The sequence below is a fragment of the Silurus meridionalis genome, chromosome 8 (assembly GCF_014805685.1).
Source record: "Silurus meridionalis isolate SWU-2019-XX chromosome 8, ASM1480568v1, whole genome shotgun sequence".
NCBI lineage: Eukaryota > Metazoa > Chordata > Actinopteri > Siluriformes > Siluridae > Silurus > Silurus meridionalis.
In genome coordinates this window covers 10,836,951-10,856,859 of record NC_060891.1, presented here as the reverse complement: position 1 = coordinate 10,856,859, position 19,909 = coordinate 10,836,951, and the positions used below count along the sequence as shown (strand labels likewise).

Sequence of the window (19,909 nt, the reverse complement as noted above, 5' to 3'; positions counted from 1 at the left end):
ATCTGTGCATATCTAAAACAGCACTGCTGAATGGAAAGCCAGATGGCTCACCCATTCTTGTGCTAACGGCAGATTTACTTTAATTGTTCTTAATGCGCTTTTGTTTTTCGGGGGGGCTCTCCATGAGAAAGGGCCTCCAAACAAGAAGCATTTACATGTAATAATTAAACCATAATGACCCCGCAAGTGATTAATTAGTATGCACTGGAAAGGTTTTGTGTAAACTTTGCGGGGCACAGTATGCTACGGGGGCTCTCCTTTTACATTACCGGAGGTTGAACAGAACACACAATGCAGAGTGAGTGCTTTTAAAAGGTGAATAATGGAAGAATATCAACAGCTTTCTGATTAAATAACCTGAGAAAAAAAGTTACACAACAAAACAATTTTATTACACAAAAACACATTGAGCAACATATCAAAAGATATAAAAAAAAAAAAAGTCTCTTTCTTAGAAAGAACAACTAAAATCACATCCGCTGGATGAAAATGGACTGTAGTGATCTATGAAGTGATCCTAAACAGCTATTCAATTACAGAACTACAGCTTAGCTGTAATTTCAGTACTTTTTTTTTTGCCCTTTCTCTTGCCTGTTGCAACGCGGTGTTTAAGCATAACAGCATGCAGCGCAACACCACAGAACTGCTGTCTCCATTAACATCAAAGTAAATCTGCGTAAGAGCTTGTATAGAATAGGCTCGGTATCCTTTCATTGGACTGTGCCATACAAACACAACAGTAAAGGGGAAAAACAGAGGGCTGGGTGTTTCTTTTTGTGTAAGGAGAGGTAATTATACCTGAAGGGAAATCCTTTTTAGATGCCTCTTGGCAGCACGCTGCATTGGCAGGCAGATCAAATGGTCTTTTTTAGTGTGATGCTTATAAATACATCTCGTTCATTCACTTCATACTTCTCCCTTCCACCCCCAACCAGCATCTCTCTTTCTGTCTCGCTCTTATCCTCCCCTTTTTAAAATGTAGCTGCCGAGGCTTTGGCCGTCCTCACGTAGACTGTCGAGCTCACATCTGGAACCAGATGACTGAAGCCAGTTCTGAACGAGGCAAGAAGTCGACCTGCAGACAAGTAAAGGCAAAGAACGTATATGCTTAGAAACACACACTTAGTAAAAATTGCTGAGTCAATTGTTTGCTCATAATGAACAGTTTGAGCCATTCAAACACAGAAAAAATGTGCCCTGGGATATCTAATGTATGGAGGCAGTGGCTGTTGAATGACATGCTGAATTAATAAAGCTTTAACATTAAAATTACACTAGTTACTTTCAGAATCATTTCTAACTTAGTCATGCACCATGTTAGTCCAGCCGTAATTGAAAAGCCTGATTTAAAGCAGATGGAACATTTAGTTTGGGTTTTGCACTAATGAGTCACGGTGTAACAGTTAGTTGCTCATCTGGGCAAAAAACTAACCTGTCCATGTCTTTTGACCGTTGAGGCAGAAGCTGGTGCATTGTGGGTGAGAGTTGCATATGTGGGCGGCCTCTTCCGCACTGTGCACAGACAGCATGCATCCTTCATGGTTGTAGGATGGCCAGCAATTATATTCCTTGTTTCCAGATGTACCCATGCCTTTCAGCACAGCATAGTCTAAACAGAAAAGTGGAAATCTATCAACAACAATAAAACCCCCCCAAAAATAAAAAAAAAACATTAACCTGATCGGTGCAAGACATATTCAGTATATAGGGAACACTTTCACAGTTTCAGCATGAGGTGTCAGGGTATTGTGTTACTCAAAGAAATTCCTTTGACCCCATATGAGATGTGGGTATATATGAGAAGTATGTCTGTACTGTATGTAGGTGAGGGACAGTGACGGAGAGAAACACCACCCAAGAAGTTCTGAGTCACTGAGTGAGTGACAAAAATCTGCTTAACAAATTACACAATCATTCAGAACGTGTCAAAATATTTAACGAGAGCTGTTGCGAACTTGTTCAGACATACCATTTTAAAAGTCGGGCAATTGTTTTAATGGCTCATTGCTGTTGAACACTGTCGATGTTTATGATTTATGTATGTCAAAGCTCGGGTTCAGAAGAGAGAGACAGTGTGTGTGTGTGTGTGTGTGTGTGTGTGTGTGTGTGTGTGTGTGTGTGTGTGTGTGTGTGAGAGAGACAGAGAGAGAGAGAAAAAGAGAAGCCTGATGTCCTGGAGGGGACATCACAATTTCCCCAGTGCTTGAAGACAGATTGAGTTACATGCTTTCTTTTTTATGACAGTCTGCACATCTGGATGAAGGTGCGTCCTGAGTTATGTTTTTGACATTAAAATGAACGCACATCATAGTCTGTGTTGCTTTCACAGTCTCCTACAGTACATGCATGTTCAACAAGTGTTTTTCGGGGAAACCCAAGTAATTTTTGTATGTATTAATTTTCACTGCAAAAAGTCTGCAAAAATCATCAAGAAGCATATTTAGATTTAAATAAAACCGTAAAGAGAGTTTAACCTCATTTGTGTGAGGTAAATGAGAACTGTGTTTTAAATTCTAGCTGCAAGAAACTGCATGAGCCAGCATGTTTGGGACATGTAGAACAATGGATTCAAAATATGTATAATGAATAGGACAGCATTTAATACAGACTTACCTTTGATTAGAGATGAAGGCATGTTTTGGAGATGCAGCCCAGATTTATACACTTCCAAGACTTCTTCAAAGGCCTCTAATGTTTTGTTAACAGTGTGTTTTAGATCCGCTGTGGCAAAAAAAACAGAAAGTGATGTGTTATCCACCAATAAAGACATCTTGTTATGATGACTGAAACCAGACACTAAGGAAGACTGCTCACCTGTTGTGTTCATTATTTGATCCACCAGATGTTTTAGTTCGGTTGGAGCCTGATGAGGCAGCAGATAGATGAAGAAATATCTGAAAACACACAGCAAAGACCAATCTGAATAAGCAGTCAGCCATAAAGCATATTAATGTACACAGTAATAAGCTATCCAAACGATACACTTTACATGATGCCCAATAACATTGCAGAAAAACAAGCAAACTGTGTTGAAAGAGTGTCAGCTATAAAACTCACAGACACACCAAAGCTTATAAAGTGCACTCAGGATCATCCAACAATGACTGTAAACATGGAATGTGATCCACACTCACCTGTAAGCGTTATAGAGATTCTTCATCTCATTGAGACCTTGGCACACGCCGCTACCCGTGCATGGGAAGGTAAAGTTGCGCAGTGGAAACTGTAGCACACAATCTGAACTTGTCCTGCATTCTGTCTCTGCTACAATGGCATCATCCAGATCGGTCAGCTTGAGCTCACCAGACACCATGACGAACTGACGAGGCTGGAAGTCCAGCAAGGCCACAGAGCCCAGCGGTGAAAGAGAAAGGTAGTGGAGAAGCCTGACCAAGCCGAGACACACCTGCATTGTGGAGAGATCATGGGTGTATAAGGATTTGAACCAATCACAAATCAGACAGTATAACCAGCATTAAAGTTATAGTGTGCAGACATCTGTTTTACCCACAATGTTAAATATGATATGGCGAATCAAAAAAAGTAAAGTATGCACAGCAAGATAATCACAGTACTGCAATGGATAACTTGGGACACAGTTATGTACTTCTGTAATCATAACCATGTCCGGGAGCTAATGTTCAGCTACATGAGCCACATGATTATTTGATAAGCCTGTAGGGAATGACAAGTGTATTATTATGTCAGTCTTTTGTAGATGATCACAATGGAGGAACTGAACACTATAATAACAGCGATGGACTCTGGATAGTACAATCGGTTCAGTATATTCACTACCCTCCAGGTAAAACCATTCCTCCTAAAAAACCTATTAAAATAACCAAAGAGTGCCGACACTCTGCACCTGCCTATGGTGATCCAAGTACTTCAATAAACCACTTCTTCTTTGCCAGAGCTGGGTATCAGGTCCTCTGAGTGCACCTCAAACAGACAGATACCGCTCAGTTTCACAGCTCGGCAAGATATTTGAGATGGACATCTGTCCCTCAGAGTATTTGATCAGGCTCAGATGGTTTAGAGATAGGGCTACAGTTAAACCAGAGGATTTTCATCCACCCCCTGCCCCAGGTATGCCCTGTGGGGGGCTGTGGGTGGGAAACTTCTGATTAACACTCCACAGGAGGTACGGGGGAGGTGGTCAAGTCGAGGATTTTACCCGAAATCGCTCTTCCCAGGGGCTCTGTAGGAGTTGAATCATCTGCACTGGGGTTCCCTGCTCCAGCACTGCTATGATGCCACCCACCAGGGCACTGTCCTGGCACTGACCTTTCAGCTGTAAGAATAAGACAATTATTTAGAACCACAGGGTGTTTTTTTAATTGTACAACTGACATTAAAAGCACACAAGCCTCACAAAGGAAACTCTCTAAAGTGAGAGATTTCTAAAATAAACAGTTTTATTTTTTATGAAATGTGCAATGGATAACTAGTAGCAGAACACTGACTGGTGATACAGTGAAAATTGCAAGTTGCTATTTTCCTATCTGACATTGTTTGAAAGACAGTAATGGTAATTGACAGTGCAAAATCTGTTTTTAATACGTTTTCTGCCAAACCAACTTTGCACGCTGCCATGAGACAATAATCCATGTCTGGTTCTATTATAAGTCACCACACAAAAACGATGTTTTATTCCAGAACAATTTTCCACAGCAGCGATTACCATGTTTCATTTATATGTGAATAATACATCATGCATCAACCATTTCTAATAGCACTTAATGCGGTACAACATCCAAGAGCCAGCTCAAGTCCTGTTCTCACTTCCATTTTAACAACTACAAATAAGCATTTCTTCCCCAGTCCTTGTATTTGTTTTTCTTGCACTTTTTGTCATATGACAAATAAATCAACTTGATCTCACCATGTTATTAAAAAGCTGTAACTACACTTACATCGATAAACGTAAAATAAAAATTCATCTCTTTACCGACAATATATTATTATACTTTTTTTTTCTAAATAGCAACACATGGCTTATCTGTTTATTTTTATCTTTACATTATGAAGATCAGCTCTCACACAGACCAGTGAATTAACTGTTAGAATAAGAGAACAGAAATCAGCAACTTCTGACCAACCTGATTTACACAACATTGTGGTATTAAATAGACTCTAACAGTGTATTGTGTTGTATTATAACTGGTTAGTATTTATCATGATGTAATAATGATATTCTCCCTAATCAGCAAATGGTCAAAGTAATCTATCAGTAACAGTTTCATATCTCTGTTTGTAAATCATTACCTTCACAATATTCGGATGTTGCAGTCTCTGCAGCAAGATGATCTCTTTTCTGATTTTGGAGGACACCAGGTCCTGGCATCCCTGAGGATCCCTGAAATCGTCCAAGCAGGATCTCATGTCTGTCCCCTGATAGTTCACGGTTTTCAACGCCACTTCTGAACCCTGCTGTAAAACGACTTTCGACACCGTTTTGGTGTAACCAGCGCCAAGAAACTCCACCACCGTCAGTCCGCTCAGATCACTACATCCAATGTCCAATCTCAAAGCGTCTGAGTTAGAAAAATCCGACTGGATTTCTGACGATCGATCAGTGAAGTTGTAAAGTGGAGCGATCTCCTGCTGCCTCTCTCTGATCTGCTGAAGCAATGCACGGCGCAGCAGACTGAAATCTGTGTTTAAAACAGGATCCCCAAAATCTTCTCTGAGACCAAAGTGCCATTTCTTCATAACGATCGTTAAGCAAACAATCGTCAAAGCGAGACAGAAAAGGGCGAAATACTGCATTCTCGTTGAAGACATGACCAGGGCTTAGTTAGTATTCGCGCTAGATAGTCACTGGTAAGATCCCAATTCAGTAGGTTCATGCTTCTCCGGCTGCAAGCTGCGTGTTTACTGGGATCTGATCATGTGTCCCCTCATTGTAGCACCAGATTAGGGAAACGCCCAATGGGCGTGTCCTTGTTTGTTCGCCCCTCCCATGGCCAAGATATCTGCTGGTACAAGAACTGCGCGCGTGCCCACAATGACACTGTTTATTTCCATTTTACTCACTCATTAACACCCTGCATCCCCTTATACACTCATGTAAGGTGTAAACAGTTTTATCGTTATTCATCTTTGAACACAAATATAATCCTTCTACTTCATGCAAGATTCAAAGTTACATTCTTTTGCTATGTTTTTTATTTGCACGTTATGTGAATTTGATTTTTTTTCTAAATTTTCGAAATTGGTTGCCTTGGATGAAGGCTGAAGAAGGCTACAGATGCATGCCTGAAATAATCCTTAAAAAATGTCAAACATATATAGTTTAAATGTGTAACATTTACATAGAAATTATTTAATGCTGAAGACAGAAGTGTAAACATTTGAAATTCTGAAAATTGCATACAAAATAACAGTTTGTGGCTGTTACATGACTACAAAAAATGCATATAATATTTTGGTTGTTTGATTTAATTTACTTACATAAACATTTTCCAAAAGATTTATACACACATACATAGATAGATTGTGTGTTCAGGAGACCAAGTGGAAAGGGAGTAAGACCAGGAACATTGGAGGTGGGTTTAAACTGTTCTATCATGGTGTGGATGGAAAGAGAAATGGTGTAGGGGTGATTCTGAAGGAAGAGTACAGTAAGAGTGTAGTGGAGGTAAAGAGAGTTTTTTTTATAAAGAGTGATGAACGTGAAGCTGGAAGTTGAAGGCGGGATAATTAATTTTATCAGTGCTTATGTTTCACAAGTGTGATGGAGGAGATGAAAATTAGATGAGTTAGATGAAGTGGTGGAGAAAGTACCTAGGAATGAAAGATTGTTAATTGGGGCAGATTTCTATGACCATCTAGGTGAGAACAGAGGTGATGAGGAGGTGATGGGTAGGTATGGCTTCAAGGAGTGGGCTGTGGAAGGGCAGATGGTGGTAGATTTTGCTGAAAATGATCAAAATGGTAGTGGTGAACACTTATTTGAAGAAGAAGGAGGATCATAGGGTGACGTATAAGACTGGAGGAAGGTGCACACAGGTAGACTATATTTTATGCAGGAGATGCTACCTTAAAGATATTGGGGACTGTAAATTGTTTGCAGGGTACAGTGTAGCAAGACAGCATTGGATGGTGGTCTGTAGGATGGTTTTGGAGGTGAAGAAGAAGAGGAGGAGAAAAAAAAGAATAATATGGTGGAAACTGAAGGAGGAAGACTGTTCTGTGAGATTCAGAGAAAAGGTCAGACGGGCTCGGTGGTGGTGAAGAGGTGCTGGATGATTGGGCAACTAATGCAGAAGTGATAAGCGAGACTGGTAGTACGGTACTTGGTGTGACATCTGGAAAGAGAAAGGGGGACAAAGAAACATGGTAGTGGAATGCGGAAATCATGAGGAAAAGAGGTTGGCGAAACAGGATTGGGATCGACAGAGAGATGAGAAAAGTAGGCAGAAGTACAAGGAGATGTGGCAGCAGGTGAAGAGGGATGTGGCAAAGCCAAGAAAAAGGCATATGAGGAGCTGTATGAGAAGTTTGACACTAAGGAAGGAGAAAAGGATTTATACCGATTGGCCAAACAGAGGACCGAGCTGGGAAGGATGTGATGCAAGTTAGAGCATGTGTTGACTAGTGAGGAGAGTGTGTTGAGAAGATGAAAGGAGTATTTTGAGCAGCTGATGAATAAGGAAAATGAAAGAGAGAGAGAAGGGTGGAAAATGTAGAGATGGTTAAGCAGGAAGTGGGTAGGATTAGTAAGAAAGAAGTGAGAGCGGCGATTATTCGGATGGAGTGAAAAGTCGGTTGGACCAGTTGACATACGGGTAGAGGCATGGCGATTTTTAGATGAGATGGCAGTAAAGTTTTTTAACAAGATTGGTTCTGGAAGGTAAAAGGATCCCTGAAGAATGGAGAAGTCAAGTCAAGTCAAGTCAAGTTTATTTCTATAACGCTTTTCACAACAGACATTGTCTCAAAGCAGCTTTACAGAAATCAACAGTTAAGGTATGTGGTGTGCATTTATCCCTGATGAGCCGTGGTGACTGTGGCAAGGAAAAACTCCCTTAGATGTCATGAGGAAGAAACTTTGAGAGGAACCAGACTAAAAAGGGGAACCCATCCTCATTTGGTGACATCAAGAGTGTGATCATAAATCTTTAAACAATACAGAACACTGGAGAGTGAGAACTAACATGAGTACTGGAGTGTAAGATTATGAGTAATGTTCTTTCTACAGTCTTATACAGTCATTGTGGTTATAAAACTAGGAGCTACTGAGCAACTCATAAGATAGCTCAACAGTTGCGATCAGAAGGAGTGTGCTGGTACTGTGATATTATGATGTTTGATATTGTTGGATATATGGATACATATAGATGATATGAGATTTGTGGTGAAAGTAGGGAGCAGGTTGAGAAGAGCCTGGAAAGCTGGAGGTACGCAATGGAGAGAAGTAGGAGTGAGACAGAGTACATGTGTGTGAATGAGAGGGAGGGCAGTGGAGTGGTGCGGTTGCAGGGAGAAGAGGTGGAGAAGGTGGAGTGGTTTAAGTACCTGAGGTCAACAGTGCAAAGTAATGGAGAGTGTGTTAGAGAAGTAAAGAAAAGAGTGCAGGCAGGGTGAAGTGGGTGGAGAAGGGTGATAGCAGGAGTGATTTGTGATAGAAGAGTATCTGCAAGAGTGAAAGGGAAAGTTTATAGGACTGTGGTGAGACTTGCGATGTTGTATGGTTTAGAGATAGTGGCATTGAGTAAAGACAGGAGGTGGAGCTGGAGGTAGCAGAGCTGAAGATGCTGAGATTTTCATTGGAAGTGACGACGATGGACAGGATTAGAAATGAGTTCATTAAAGGGGCAGCACATTTAGGACGTTTTGGAGACAAAGTGATGGAAGCCCGATTGAGATAGTTTGGATATGTACAAAGCAGGGACATAGGGTATATCGGTAGAAGAATGCTGAGGATGGAGCTGCCAGGAATGAGGAAAAGAGGACGGTCAAGGAGGAGGTTTATGGATGTGGTGAGGGAAGACATGCAGGTAGCTGCTTTGAAAGAGGCAGATGTAGTATGGAGGCAACCGCTGTGGCAACCCCTAACGGCAGCAGCCAAATAAAGAAGAAGAAGAAGAATATATAAAGAATATATATAAAGAATATATATATATATATATATATATATATATATATATATATATATATATATATATATATATATATATATATATATATATAACAAAATTTTAAACGCAACACTTTTGTTTTTGCCCATTTTTCATGAGCTGAACTCAAAGATCTAAGACTTTTTCTATGTACACAAAAGGCCTATTTCTGTCAAATATTGTTATCTAATATCTAAATCTGTGTTAGTGAGCACTTCTTTGCCGAGATAATCCATCCATCTCACAGGTGTGGCATATCAAGATGCTGATTAGAAAGCATGATTATTGCACAGGTGTGCCTTAGGCTGGCCACAATAAAAGGCTACTTTAAAATGTGCAGTTTTACAGTATTGGGGGTCCGGGGGGTGGCTTACGCAGTGCAACACATCTCCTTCGCATTGAGGTGATCAGGTTGTTGATTGTGGGATGTGGAATGTTGGTCCACTCCTCTTCAATGAATATGCTAAGTTGCTGGAAATTGGCAGGAACTGGAACACGTTGACATATACGCCAAACAAGAGCATCCCAAACATGCTCAATGGGTGACATGTCCGGTGAGTATACTGGCCATGCAAGAACTGGGATGTTTTTAACTTCCAGGAACTGTGTACAGATTCTTGCAACATGGGACGTTTTGAGCGAATATTATAATCATATATGCTTTTCAAGAAGATATTTTTTCTCAATTAATTTATTGAAGATCTAACATCTAAATTCTCTTTTTTAAATCTGAGCATGTTTTACACATTTTGACATTGAAATGTAATTGCAAAACATTTTCAATGTTAACATACAAAAAATACAATATATGTTTCTGGTCAACCACACAAACACGTTTTACGAGTCTGCTAGCTTTTGGCCACCAATTAAACAGGAAAGTTCAGTTAATTGCATGAGGTTAGATAAAGCCTATACATATACAGTATTTAATGGTATTGCTACCTCGATTTAGCCACAAAGCAAGCTTTTACACATTGTAAGTGCAGTGAGTACAGTAGAACACATATCACTCAATAAACAGACTCTTTAAGCCTTTTTTCTTTAACAGTGAACTAGGACATGAATATTGAATGGCCAAAGTCACCTTTGTTGCATTCATCTAACATTCACCATTGTTTATCCTGGATGATGATTGGCTGACAGATAGAACTGTATAAACCATTTTTTTATGAGTTAAGAATTATGAATCTATATTGTGATTTTTTCCCCAATATATATTTCAGCAAATATTTGAACAAAATAAAAAAACGACACCTGAAGAACTTCTTTTAATGATAAAACATAGTATGCAAGTATTTCATTTTTGAACAAAACAATAGAAATGGTAGTTAAATCCATATGAGGTTACACTTTATATATTCATAAGATGATCTAAATTAGCATGAAGGACAACTTTACACTCCAATATACTATCATTAGCAAACATGTCATTACTTGTCTGTAACTCATCTCAAATAAGAATAAGTCTCCTGGGCTACAGTGTATTTTAAGTACATCAGTGTGTTAAGCACAAACATGAACTCATAATAGACAAATTCATTAGTAGAGCAAAAAAGCTTGTGAGTGACAACTTACTATTAGACCATTTTTCTTGGTTTTACAAGTACTTGATGATGTCATTAATATCCACTTTCCAGAGACTCAAAAATCAGGTGGCTTTGTTCCTTTTGTCCTGCAGTTAACAGCAAGCAGTCAAGCTAAATTTTCCGTTCTGACGCTGGGGACCTGGATCAGCTAAAATTACAAAATTAATAAAAGACGCTGTGGTTTCGCAGTCACTGTTTTATATTAATGCTGTGCTTGGAGGTAAAATAAAGTAAATCAGTTAGTTTTGAAAAATGTGAGCATGAACAGACTTTGTGCTATTTTCTGGGAACAGGGTGAACATTTTTGTCAGAAGCAGCATTAATGCCTGTAGCGAGCACTTCAGAATCACTGACCATTGATATCCACTGGCTATTTATATTCTGTACATTTGTCCACACACAAAGAAAGCTGAAAAAAGGTCTTATACCCGCCCTTTAATCAAACGGCTGAAAAACATTTCCCTCTTTGCACTTTCTAATAACAGTTTATGCCTAAAATTCAGCTTTCTGAGTCAGCTTCCAGACAATATTCACACAATGACATTGTAACCATGGGCTTTTGGGCTTGGGTTAGTTGCTGTATTGCTTGGGTCTACATCCAGATATCTGTGTTTTATTTAAACAATGTTTATTGTTAAAAGCATTACACAAATTAAACCTTTAATACCAATTACATTTCTGTACTCTCTAAAACAATTATAATCTAGAATCTCTTTTTTGTCTAATTTGTTTGTTACAAAGTCTGATGTATCAGCTTAAACGTTCATAATTAATTCCATAGGTGATCCCTATTCAGCTTGCGCAATACTGACATGACAGCCAGCCAACTTAGTTTCGATAAGAATATTAATAAATCTAGTGTAAGCCCAATGATGCTTTTCTCAGAGTGTGTTATGGTGCATTGTGCTATGGAGCGCTTGCCTCTGCCTGTTTGTAGCTGTTGTGTTATAGCAGAGATCTAGCTTGTGTAAGAGAAATGGCAATTGACCAAATAGGAAAGAAATGGGGGTAAATGTAAAAAGTAGAAAAAATTAAGTTCTGATACTTTTTTGTAAAACATCATTATCCACACTATCCCTTGATCATGATAATGACAAAATGCAAATATCATTCTAGTTTCTGGAACATGTCATTCTGTTGTCATAGACTCACTGGTGGAAAGACTCATTTGCATCCAGTGCAATTCATTAATTTCCACCTGATGCACCATTGGGGTACAACACATTGAACTCAAGGCCGCAGTGGGCATTTGCCCAACCAATCAAAGTTTGATTTTAATATTTTAGCCAAAGGGAAAAAAACTGAAAATCTTAGCATGATTTCTAACTTCTAAATGTCAGAGCCATGCCCCAGGAGCAGAATAGTTTTCCACCATTTGCCTTACACTACTTTCAGTTCGACATATTTACAAGGTTAAGCTTCATACTGGCTTTTTTTAAGTTTTGTCACTTTTCTGTTTCTGACTGTTGTGTAGCAGCTAACGGACTACACTTTATTACACTTTATTACACTGACATTACAACTTGAGGTGTGTATGGGTTTTTTAAACTTATATGAAACCTAGTGATGCATGTGTCTGTAGTGATTCTGCTGTGAACACATCAGAGGCTATGGCTAAATTATAATTTACCCCCCACAAGCTTTGCCTCAGTCTTTAGCATCATATGAGAGGTCCTTCTCCACACTGTCAAGAATTCAGATGTACACCATGTTACATAAAAGAAAGAGGAATTTAGTGATTTTGGCCCATTAGAAATCTTTAACAAATACTTTAGACATGGATGAATTTGCAAGGATTTTTGCATTAATATAATTCTAATGCTGTAGATGGATCGACAGAACATAAGCTCGACAGAAAAAAATGGTATATAACTGATAAACACTACAAATAAAGTTTTCAGGTAGCTGTTGGTTATAAAGTAATAAAGTGAGAAAAAAAGATACATTTTATTTTTTTTTTTTTAAAGGTGGCAAAATAAGAAAGGTGTTCTGATACTGTCTTTGTTTAAGTAATGAATTAAGAAAAAGATTTTGTGCTGTCACACTGTCCTCATACATATCCTGCACCACCCGCACATACTTCTCTGACACACCTGACTTCCTCATACAATACCACAACTCCCTGTCGTACGCTTTCTCTAAATCCACAAACACACAATGCAATTTCTTTTGACCTTCTCAGTACTTCTCTATCAACATCCTCAAAGCAACATCCCGTATTGCATCTGTGGTGCTCTTCCTCGGCATGAAACCATACTGTTGCTCACAGATGGTCATCTCTTCTCTCAGCCTGGCTTCCACTACTCTTTCTTATAACTTCATGGTGTGACTGATCAACTTTATTCCTCTGTAGTTACTGCAGGTCTGCACATCTCCCTTATTCTTAAAGATCGGTACCAGCACACTCCTTCTCCATTCCTTAGGCATCCTCTCACCTTCCAAAATCTACTGTCATCTCTCTTAAACATCTCCATGAAACTGGTATGTCACTCGATCCAACCATCTTTCCACTCTTCATCCTCTTAATTGCTGCTCTCACTTTCTCCTTACTAATCCTATCCACTTCCTGCTTCACCAACTCCACATTATCCAACCTTCCCTCTCACATTTTTCTCATTCATCAGCATCTCAAAATACTCCCTCCATCTTCTCAACACACTCTTCCCACTAGTCAACACATTTCCATCTGCATCCTTTATTGCTCTAACCTGCAGCACATCCTTTCCAGCTCTGTCCCTCTGCCTGGCCAATCAATACAAATCTTTATCTCCTTCCTTATGTCCAACTTCTCATACAGCTCCTCATATGCCTTTTTCTTACCTTTCGCCACATCCCTCTTTACCTGCTGCCTTATATGTCACCCTATGTTCCTCCTTCTCCTTAAAATAAGTATTTACCACTGCTGTTTTCATCCGTTTAACAAAATCTACAACCATCTGCCCTTCCACATTCCTCCCCTGAAAGCCATAAAATTCTCATCACCTCCTTATTACCGCTGTTCCTTTCACCAACATGCCCATTAAAATCTGCCCCAATTGTTCATTTCTAGGTACATTCTCCAGGTACTTCTAACTCAATCCAGACTTTTTTATTCTCCTCCTTCTCATAGCCCAATTGCAGAGCACTTTACCTTTAACTTCCAGCATCATGTTTATCATCCTATCAGAAACTCTCTTCACCCCCACTACCTGGTTACTGTACTCTTCCTTCAGGATCATCTCTACACCATTTCTCTTTTCATCCACACCATGATAAAATAGTTTAAACCCACCTCCTCCACTTGTGCCAACCCTCTCCTCCCCTCTCCTACACTTCTGTTTTCCCTGCCATCTCTGCAGACGTTTTCCTGCTTTCCTTCTCCTCTTTTGGCCAACAGTAGTCCAAATTCCACCGGTACCCTGTTGGCTAACAATACTTGTGGCGATCGTTGGTAAACCAAGCCTTGACTGATCTAGTATGAAATTTTGATTTGTGACCCGCATATTTTGATTTGTGACCCGCATATTTTATACCGATTGGCCAGACAGAGGGACCGAGCTGGGAAGGATGTACTGCAAGTTAGAGCAGAAAAGGATGGAGAGGGAAATGTGTTGACTAGTGAGGAGAGTGTGTTGAGAAGGTGGAGGGAGTATTTTGAGCAGCTGATGAATGAGGAAAATCAGAGAGAGAGAAGGTTGGATGATGTGGAGTTGGTGAAGCAGGAAGTGGATAGGATTAGTAAGGAGGAAGTGAGAGCAGCGATTAAGAGGATGAAGAGTGGAAAGTCGGTTGGACCAGATGACATACCGGTAGAATCGTGGAGATGTTTAGGAGAGATGGCAGTGGAGTTTTTGACCAGATTGTTTAACAGGATTTTGGAAGGTGAGAAGATGCCTGAGGAATGGAGAAGAAGTGTGCTGGTACCGATCTTTAAGCATAAAGGAGATGTGCAGTGTTGCAGTAACTACAGGGGAATTAAATTGATCAGTCACACCATGAAGTTATGGGGAAGAGTAGTGGAAGCCAGGCTGAGAGAAGAGGTGACCATCTGTGAGCAACAGTATGGGTTCATGCCGAGGAAGAGCACCACAGATGCCTTATTTGCTTTGAGAATGTTGATGGAGAAGTATAGAAAAGGACAGAAGGAAATGCATTGTGTATTTGTGGATTTAGAGAAGGTGTACGACAGGGTGCCAAGAGAGGAGTTGTGGTATTGTATGAGGAAGTCAGGTGTGTCAGAGAAGTATGTAAGGGTGGTGCAGGACATGTATGAGGACAGTGTGACGGCAGTGAAGTGTGCAGTAGGAATGACAGACTGGTTCAGGGTAAAGGTTGGGCTGCATCAAGGATCGGACCTGAGCCCTTTCCTGTTTGCAGTGGTGATAGACAGGTTGACGGACGAGGTCAGACAGGAGTCTCCCTGGACTATGATGTTTGCGGATGATATTGTGATTTGTTGTGAGAGTAGGGAGCAGGTTGAGAAGAGCCTGAAGAGGTGGAGATATGCGCTGGAAAGAAGGGAATGAAACTCAGTAGGAGTAAGACAGAGTACATGTGTGCGAATGAGAGGGAGGGCAGTGGAGTGGTGCGGTTGCAGGGAGAAGAGCTGGAGAAGGTGGAGGAATTCAGGTACCTGGGGTCAACAGTGCAAAGTAATGGAGAGTGTGTTAGAGAAGTGAAGAAAAGAGTGCAGGCAGGGTGAAGTGGGTGGAGAAGAGTGACAGGAGTGATTTGTGATAGTAGGGTATCTGCAAAAATGAAAGGGAAAGTTTATAGGTCTGTGGTGAGACCTGCGATGTTGTATGGTTTAGAGACAGTGGCATTGAGTAAAAGACAGGAGGTGGAGCTGGAGGTAGCAGAGCTGAAGATGTTGAGGTTTTCTTTGGGAGTCACGAGGATGGATAAGATTAGAAATGAGTTTATTAAAGGCACAGAGCATGTAGGATGTTTAGGTGACAAGGTGAGGGAGGTGAGATTGAGATGGTTTGGACATGTGCAGAGGAGGGACATGAATTATATTGGTAGAAGAATGCTGAGGATGGAGCCACCAGGTAGGAGAAAAAGAGGAAGGCCAAGGAGGAGGTTCATGGATGTGGTGAGGGAAGACATGCAGGTAGTTGGTGTAAAAGAAGCAGATGTAGAGGACAGGGTGGTATGGAGACGGATGATCCGCTGTGGCGACCCCTAATGGGAGCAGCCGAAAGAAGAAGAAGAAGATATTTGATTTGGCACATGTTTTACGCTGGATGCCCTTCCTAATGCAACCCTCCCCATTTATCTGGTTATCGGACCGGCACTAAGAGTGCACTGGCTTGTGCAACCTTAATGTCTGGGTTAGAGGCTATTAACAGTTGATGGTCCAAATAATCTTTTTTGAGATGGGTGTGCTACATTACTACATAGAAGTATGTTATGTGTTTGCGTGTCAATGTTAATTACTATTTATATAAATTAATACCAACAATTTGTAAACAATAAGACAACACATTACACTTTACATTTAGTCTTATATGACTGTTTACCTGAGCCAGTATTTCAGACATCAAACTCTAGTCTTATTTCTTATTGAGATGCAATGGGGCTTTAAATAAACCCTTTTGTTATATGCTGGAAAAAAGATGTCAGTGGAAATTACTATGGGTAGCAGTTCAGAAACACCCTTGATTCTGTGCAGACAGATCTAAATGGATTCCGGCAGCAAGCTGCCGCAGGGCTGGAGATATGTTACATAATAGAAAAGAGCCCTGATTAATTTGCACTCAGGCAGCTGATGGCTTAAGTACCATAGTGTAGAATAAGGATGAAGTACTGTACAATAAGAAGTTTCACTTTTAGGGTAACCATGATGACAATCTTTAATGAATAGAAACATGAATGTCTTTACATTAATGAAAGCCCTACTCTTAGTCTATTACAACAATGTACTAAATTAAAATGTATTTATTGTGTTAGGGTCGTATTCTGACTGCTGTATGCTGTTAATGCAAAATGTATTGCAGAAAAGCTCTAAGCTGTAAGCTTTAAAAAAAAAACCTTAACGAGCACCACCTATACAACCACCCGTTCATGAAATATTACAACCCATCAATTGTGTTGCAGCAACTCAATGTATTATGTTATGGAGCTACAGGTCAATTACCTCAGTTAGAGCTCATGTCAATCAGTGTTAAGATCAGAATATGGGAAAATAGGACCTTAGAGACTTTTACTCTGACATTATTTGCGTGTACCAGATGGGCTGAATTGAGTATTATAGAAACTGCTGCTCTCCTGGGATTGTCGGTAGAATGGTCTCTAGAGTTAACACAGAATGGTGCAGCTGTTCTGCAGGCAGAAATCAGGCAGAATCACCAGACTCATTTGGGCTGACAGGAAGTTAATTGAAATAACAGCTCTTTACAGCCATTGTGAGCAGAAACCATCTCAGAATGCACAACACGTCAAACTATCAGGTGACTGGCAAACAACAGCCGAAGACCACATCAGGTTCTATCATTGCCAGTGCAGAAACGGAATCTGAGATGACAGTTGACTCAGGCTAACTGAATCTGGATAGATAAAGCATTGTCTGTTGAAAATAGTTTAGTCAGAATTTGGCATGAATCCTTAGACCCAACCTGGCTGAGAGTTGAGAGTGATGGTGGTAGTGTAATGATGGGGGAAATAATTTTCTCTGGCACATATTTGACATCAACATGGACAAGAACCTCAAAGGCATGTTTCCAAAAACCTTGTGGAAACAATGAAATGAAGGCAAGGGAATCCTGCCCAGCATTAGTATTGTATTACTCTTAAAAATTTATATTCTATAACTGATAACTTGATGTGGGTGTTGAGCTACACCCAAAAGAATTATACACCCACCATGTACTTCTCAACAATTTGTAGTATTACAATGCAAAATTTAAATTACCTTTAGTTGGGATTATATATATCTAAACTAAAATTGCCATTATATTTTTACAAAATATTGCATATCAAAGTGAATGAAAAGAATACAACTATCTACATTATGTACAAATAGAAAATTATTCACCTCTGTTATAAAGCCCTTAAAATGTGTACAGTCAAAATGTGTCACATAATCTGAGTATAGCTGCACCTGTTTTTGAGCAACAAAATTTTATAAAAATCTCAACATCCTGTAGAGCATCATTGTTAAAAAAAAGGAAAATGCTATTGCACTGTCTTGACTCTGTTTTGTGGAAGCTGTCTGTGGGTGGGCATTAGTCAGCGAAGCAAAAGGTTAAGGGCAATGCTGTAGGAGCTGGAAAGATGGACAGCTCAGATGGAAGAAGCTGACATAACTATAGAGTGTGAACTCAACAAAGCTGCGTTTTATGCAAGAGTGTTGAGTCAAATGAGGTCCAGTTTGCAATTTGCACTTCTCTTACCTGATGACTACAAAAGTACACTATTTTGGCCTGCATTTGGTGGAAACCATACAGTTCTTTACACCTTAAATACATAATCAGAGTGAAGCATCATATTGTACAGTATTTCACTGGAAAATTGGTCAGGGATTAAATCAATACAATAAAAAGACATTCCTTGTAGAAAACCCTTTTTCAGTCTCTAAGGTGTGTAAGACCCGAGAGGAGTTTACCTAACAAACAGACAATGACTAAAAGCATAATGTCCAAACTACACTGGAGTGGTTCTTATAAAAGCAACTGAATGTGTCAGAAGCACCCAAACTTTTTTTTTTTCTTGAAAAAATGCTGATAAATTATATTTATTAAAATGTCCTATCCAATCTGACAGAGCTTGAGAAATTTTGAGCAAAAATAAATCCAGTCAAGTTAAGTCAAAAAGCTTTTACTGTCATTTCAACCATAGAGACTAAAGTGAAATGATGTATATAGTGAAATGAGAACCCAGGTTTCTCCAGAACCCTGGTGCAACATAAAACCGCATAGTGCTACATCACACAACATAGAGGTACATAACAGAACACAGAGCTAAGAATTAAAGTAAGTTGTCCTAACCACATAAAGTGCATCGTGTACAACCAAGTGCAAACAGTGCAAGACACAAGACAGTGTAGGACAGATACACAAAACACAAAATAGCGCCGACCAGTAAACCTACTGTATAATGTGAGAACTGTAAACAATGTACAGTGTAATTGTAAATATTAACACAAAATGTAAACACTAAATGTTGTGCAATACAGCAACAGCAGCGATCAAGTAGATGTGCAAAAAACCATGTAAACAGTTATATAGTTATAATAAAATAATATTATAAAATTGGTGGTGCTGAAGACATGGATATGTATGTATGAAATGAGTATTGAGTGTGTTTTTGAGTTCAGATTGTAGCAGCTCAGTAACACACAGTTAAGTGAGTGTGTGTGTGAGTTTTGGACAGTTCAGATATGTGTGTCTGTTGTACAGTCTGGATGTAAGGCCTGAATGCTTCAGAATCTCTTTCCTGATGGTACGGGGGTGAAGAGTGTGCGTGAGGGGTGTATGTGTTGTCCACAATACAATTAGCTTTGCAGATGCAGCATGTGGTGTAAATGTCCCTGATGGAGGAGAGAGAGATGGTGCAGGGAGATGGCCGTTCCTCATCCTTTTCAGGAAGTCGAGACTCTGATGGACTTTCTTGTCCACCAGATGAACACCAAAAAATGTAATGTTCTTGATGGTCTCCACAGAGGATTGATCTATAAACAGTATAGAATGTACAAGCTGTGCTCTCCTAAATTCAACATCCATCTCTTCGGTTTTGTCAACGTTCAGAGACAGGTTGTTGGCTCTACACCAGATTGTTAGTTGCTGCACCTCCTCTCTCGTCGTTCTTGCTGTTGAGACCCACCACGGTCGTGTCATCGTCGAACTTGACGATGTGGTTCGAGCTGTGTATTGCTACACAGTCATAAGTCAGCAGAGTAAACAGCAGTGGGCTGAACACACAGCCCAGAGGGGGCCCCAGTGCTCAGTGGTGGTGCTGGAGATGCTGTTCCTGATCTGAACTAAATGAGGACTCTCGGTCAGGAATTCCAGGATCCAGTTGCAGATGTGCAGAGAGAGAGAGATATGTAAGAATTTTTGCAAAACTACTTCTAGCAAGTGTATACACTGTAGATTTAATCAAACACAAACTACAACAAAGGCATGAAATATATATGCATGTGTGTGTGTGTGTGTGTGCGAGTGTAATAGTGAGACTATCATTAAAAAAAAACAACAACAAATAAAAAAAAAAGAGCAA

The 19,909-nt window shown here is 39.8% G+C and overlaps 1 protein-coding gene across 1 annotated transcript; it reads right to left on the bottom strand.

Moving 5' to 3' along the window:
• Positions 1-370: 370 nt before the first annotated feature.
• On the bottom strand, positions 371-5,897 carry pkdccb (protein kinase domain containing, cytoplasmic b). Its single transcript, XM_046856024.1, has 7 exons — positions 5,269-5,897; positions 4,178-4,294; positions 3,135-3,406; positions 2,815-2,894; positions 2,614-2,721; positions 1,433-1,609; positions 371-1,075 (listed from the first exon to the last, which is right to left on the bottom strand). The coding sequence occupies exons 1-7, from the start codon at positions 5,785-5,787 to the stop codon at positions 972-974; spliced, it is 1,377 nt and encodes a 458-aa protein (XP_046711980.1). The 5' UTR covers positions 5,788-5,897; the 3' UTR covers positions 371-971.
• Positions 5,898-19,909: the final 14,012 nt, after the last annotated feature.

What these genes read in the sequence shown, in the direction of transcription:
- pkdccb (XM_046856024.1), bottom strand. Translation starts at nt 5,787, where the DNA reads ATGTCTTCAACGAGAATGCAGTATTTCGCCCTTTTCTGTCTCGCTTTG. An exon ending in TCAAATAATGAACACAACAG is followed by an intron (nt 2,722 to 2,814) that starts GTGAGCAGTCTT and finishes TTTTTGCCACAG; the next exon opens with CGGATCTAAAACACACTGTT. An exon ending in CGGTCAAAAGACATGGACAG is followed by an intron (nt 1,076 to 1,432) that starts GTTAGTTTTTTG and finishes ACTTGTCTGCAG; the next exon opens with GTCGACTTCTTGCCTCGTTC.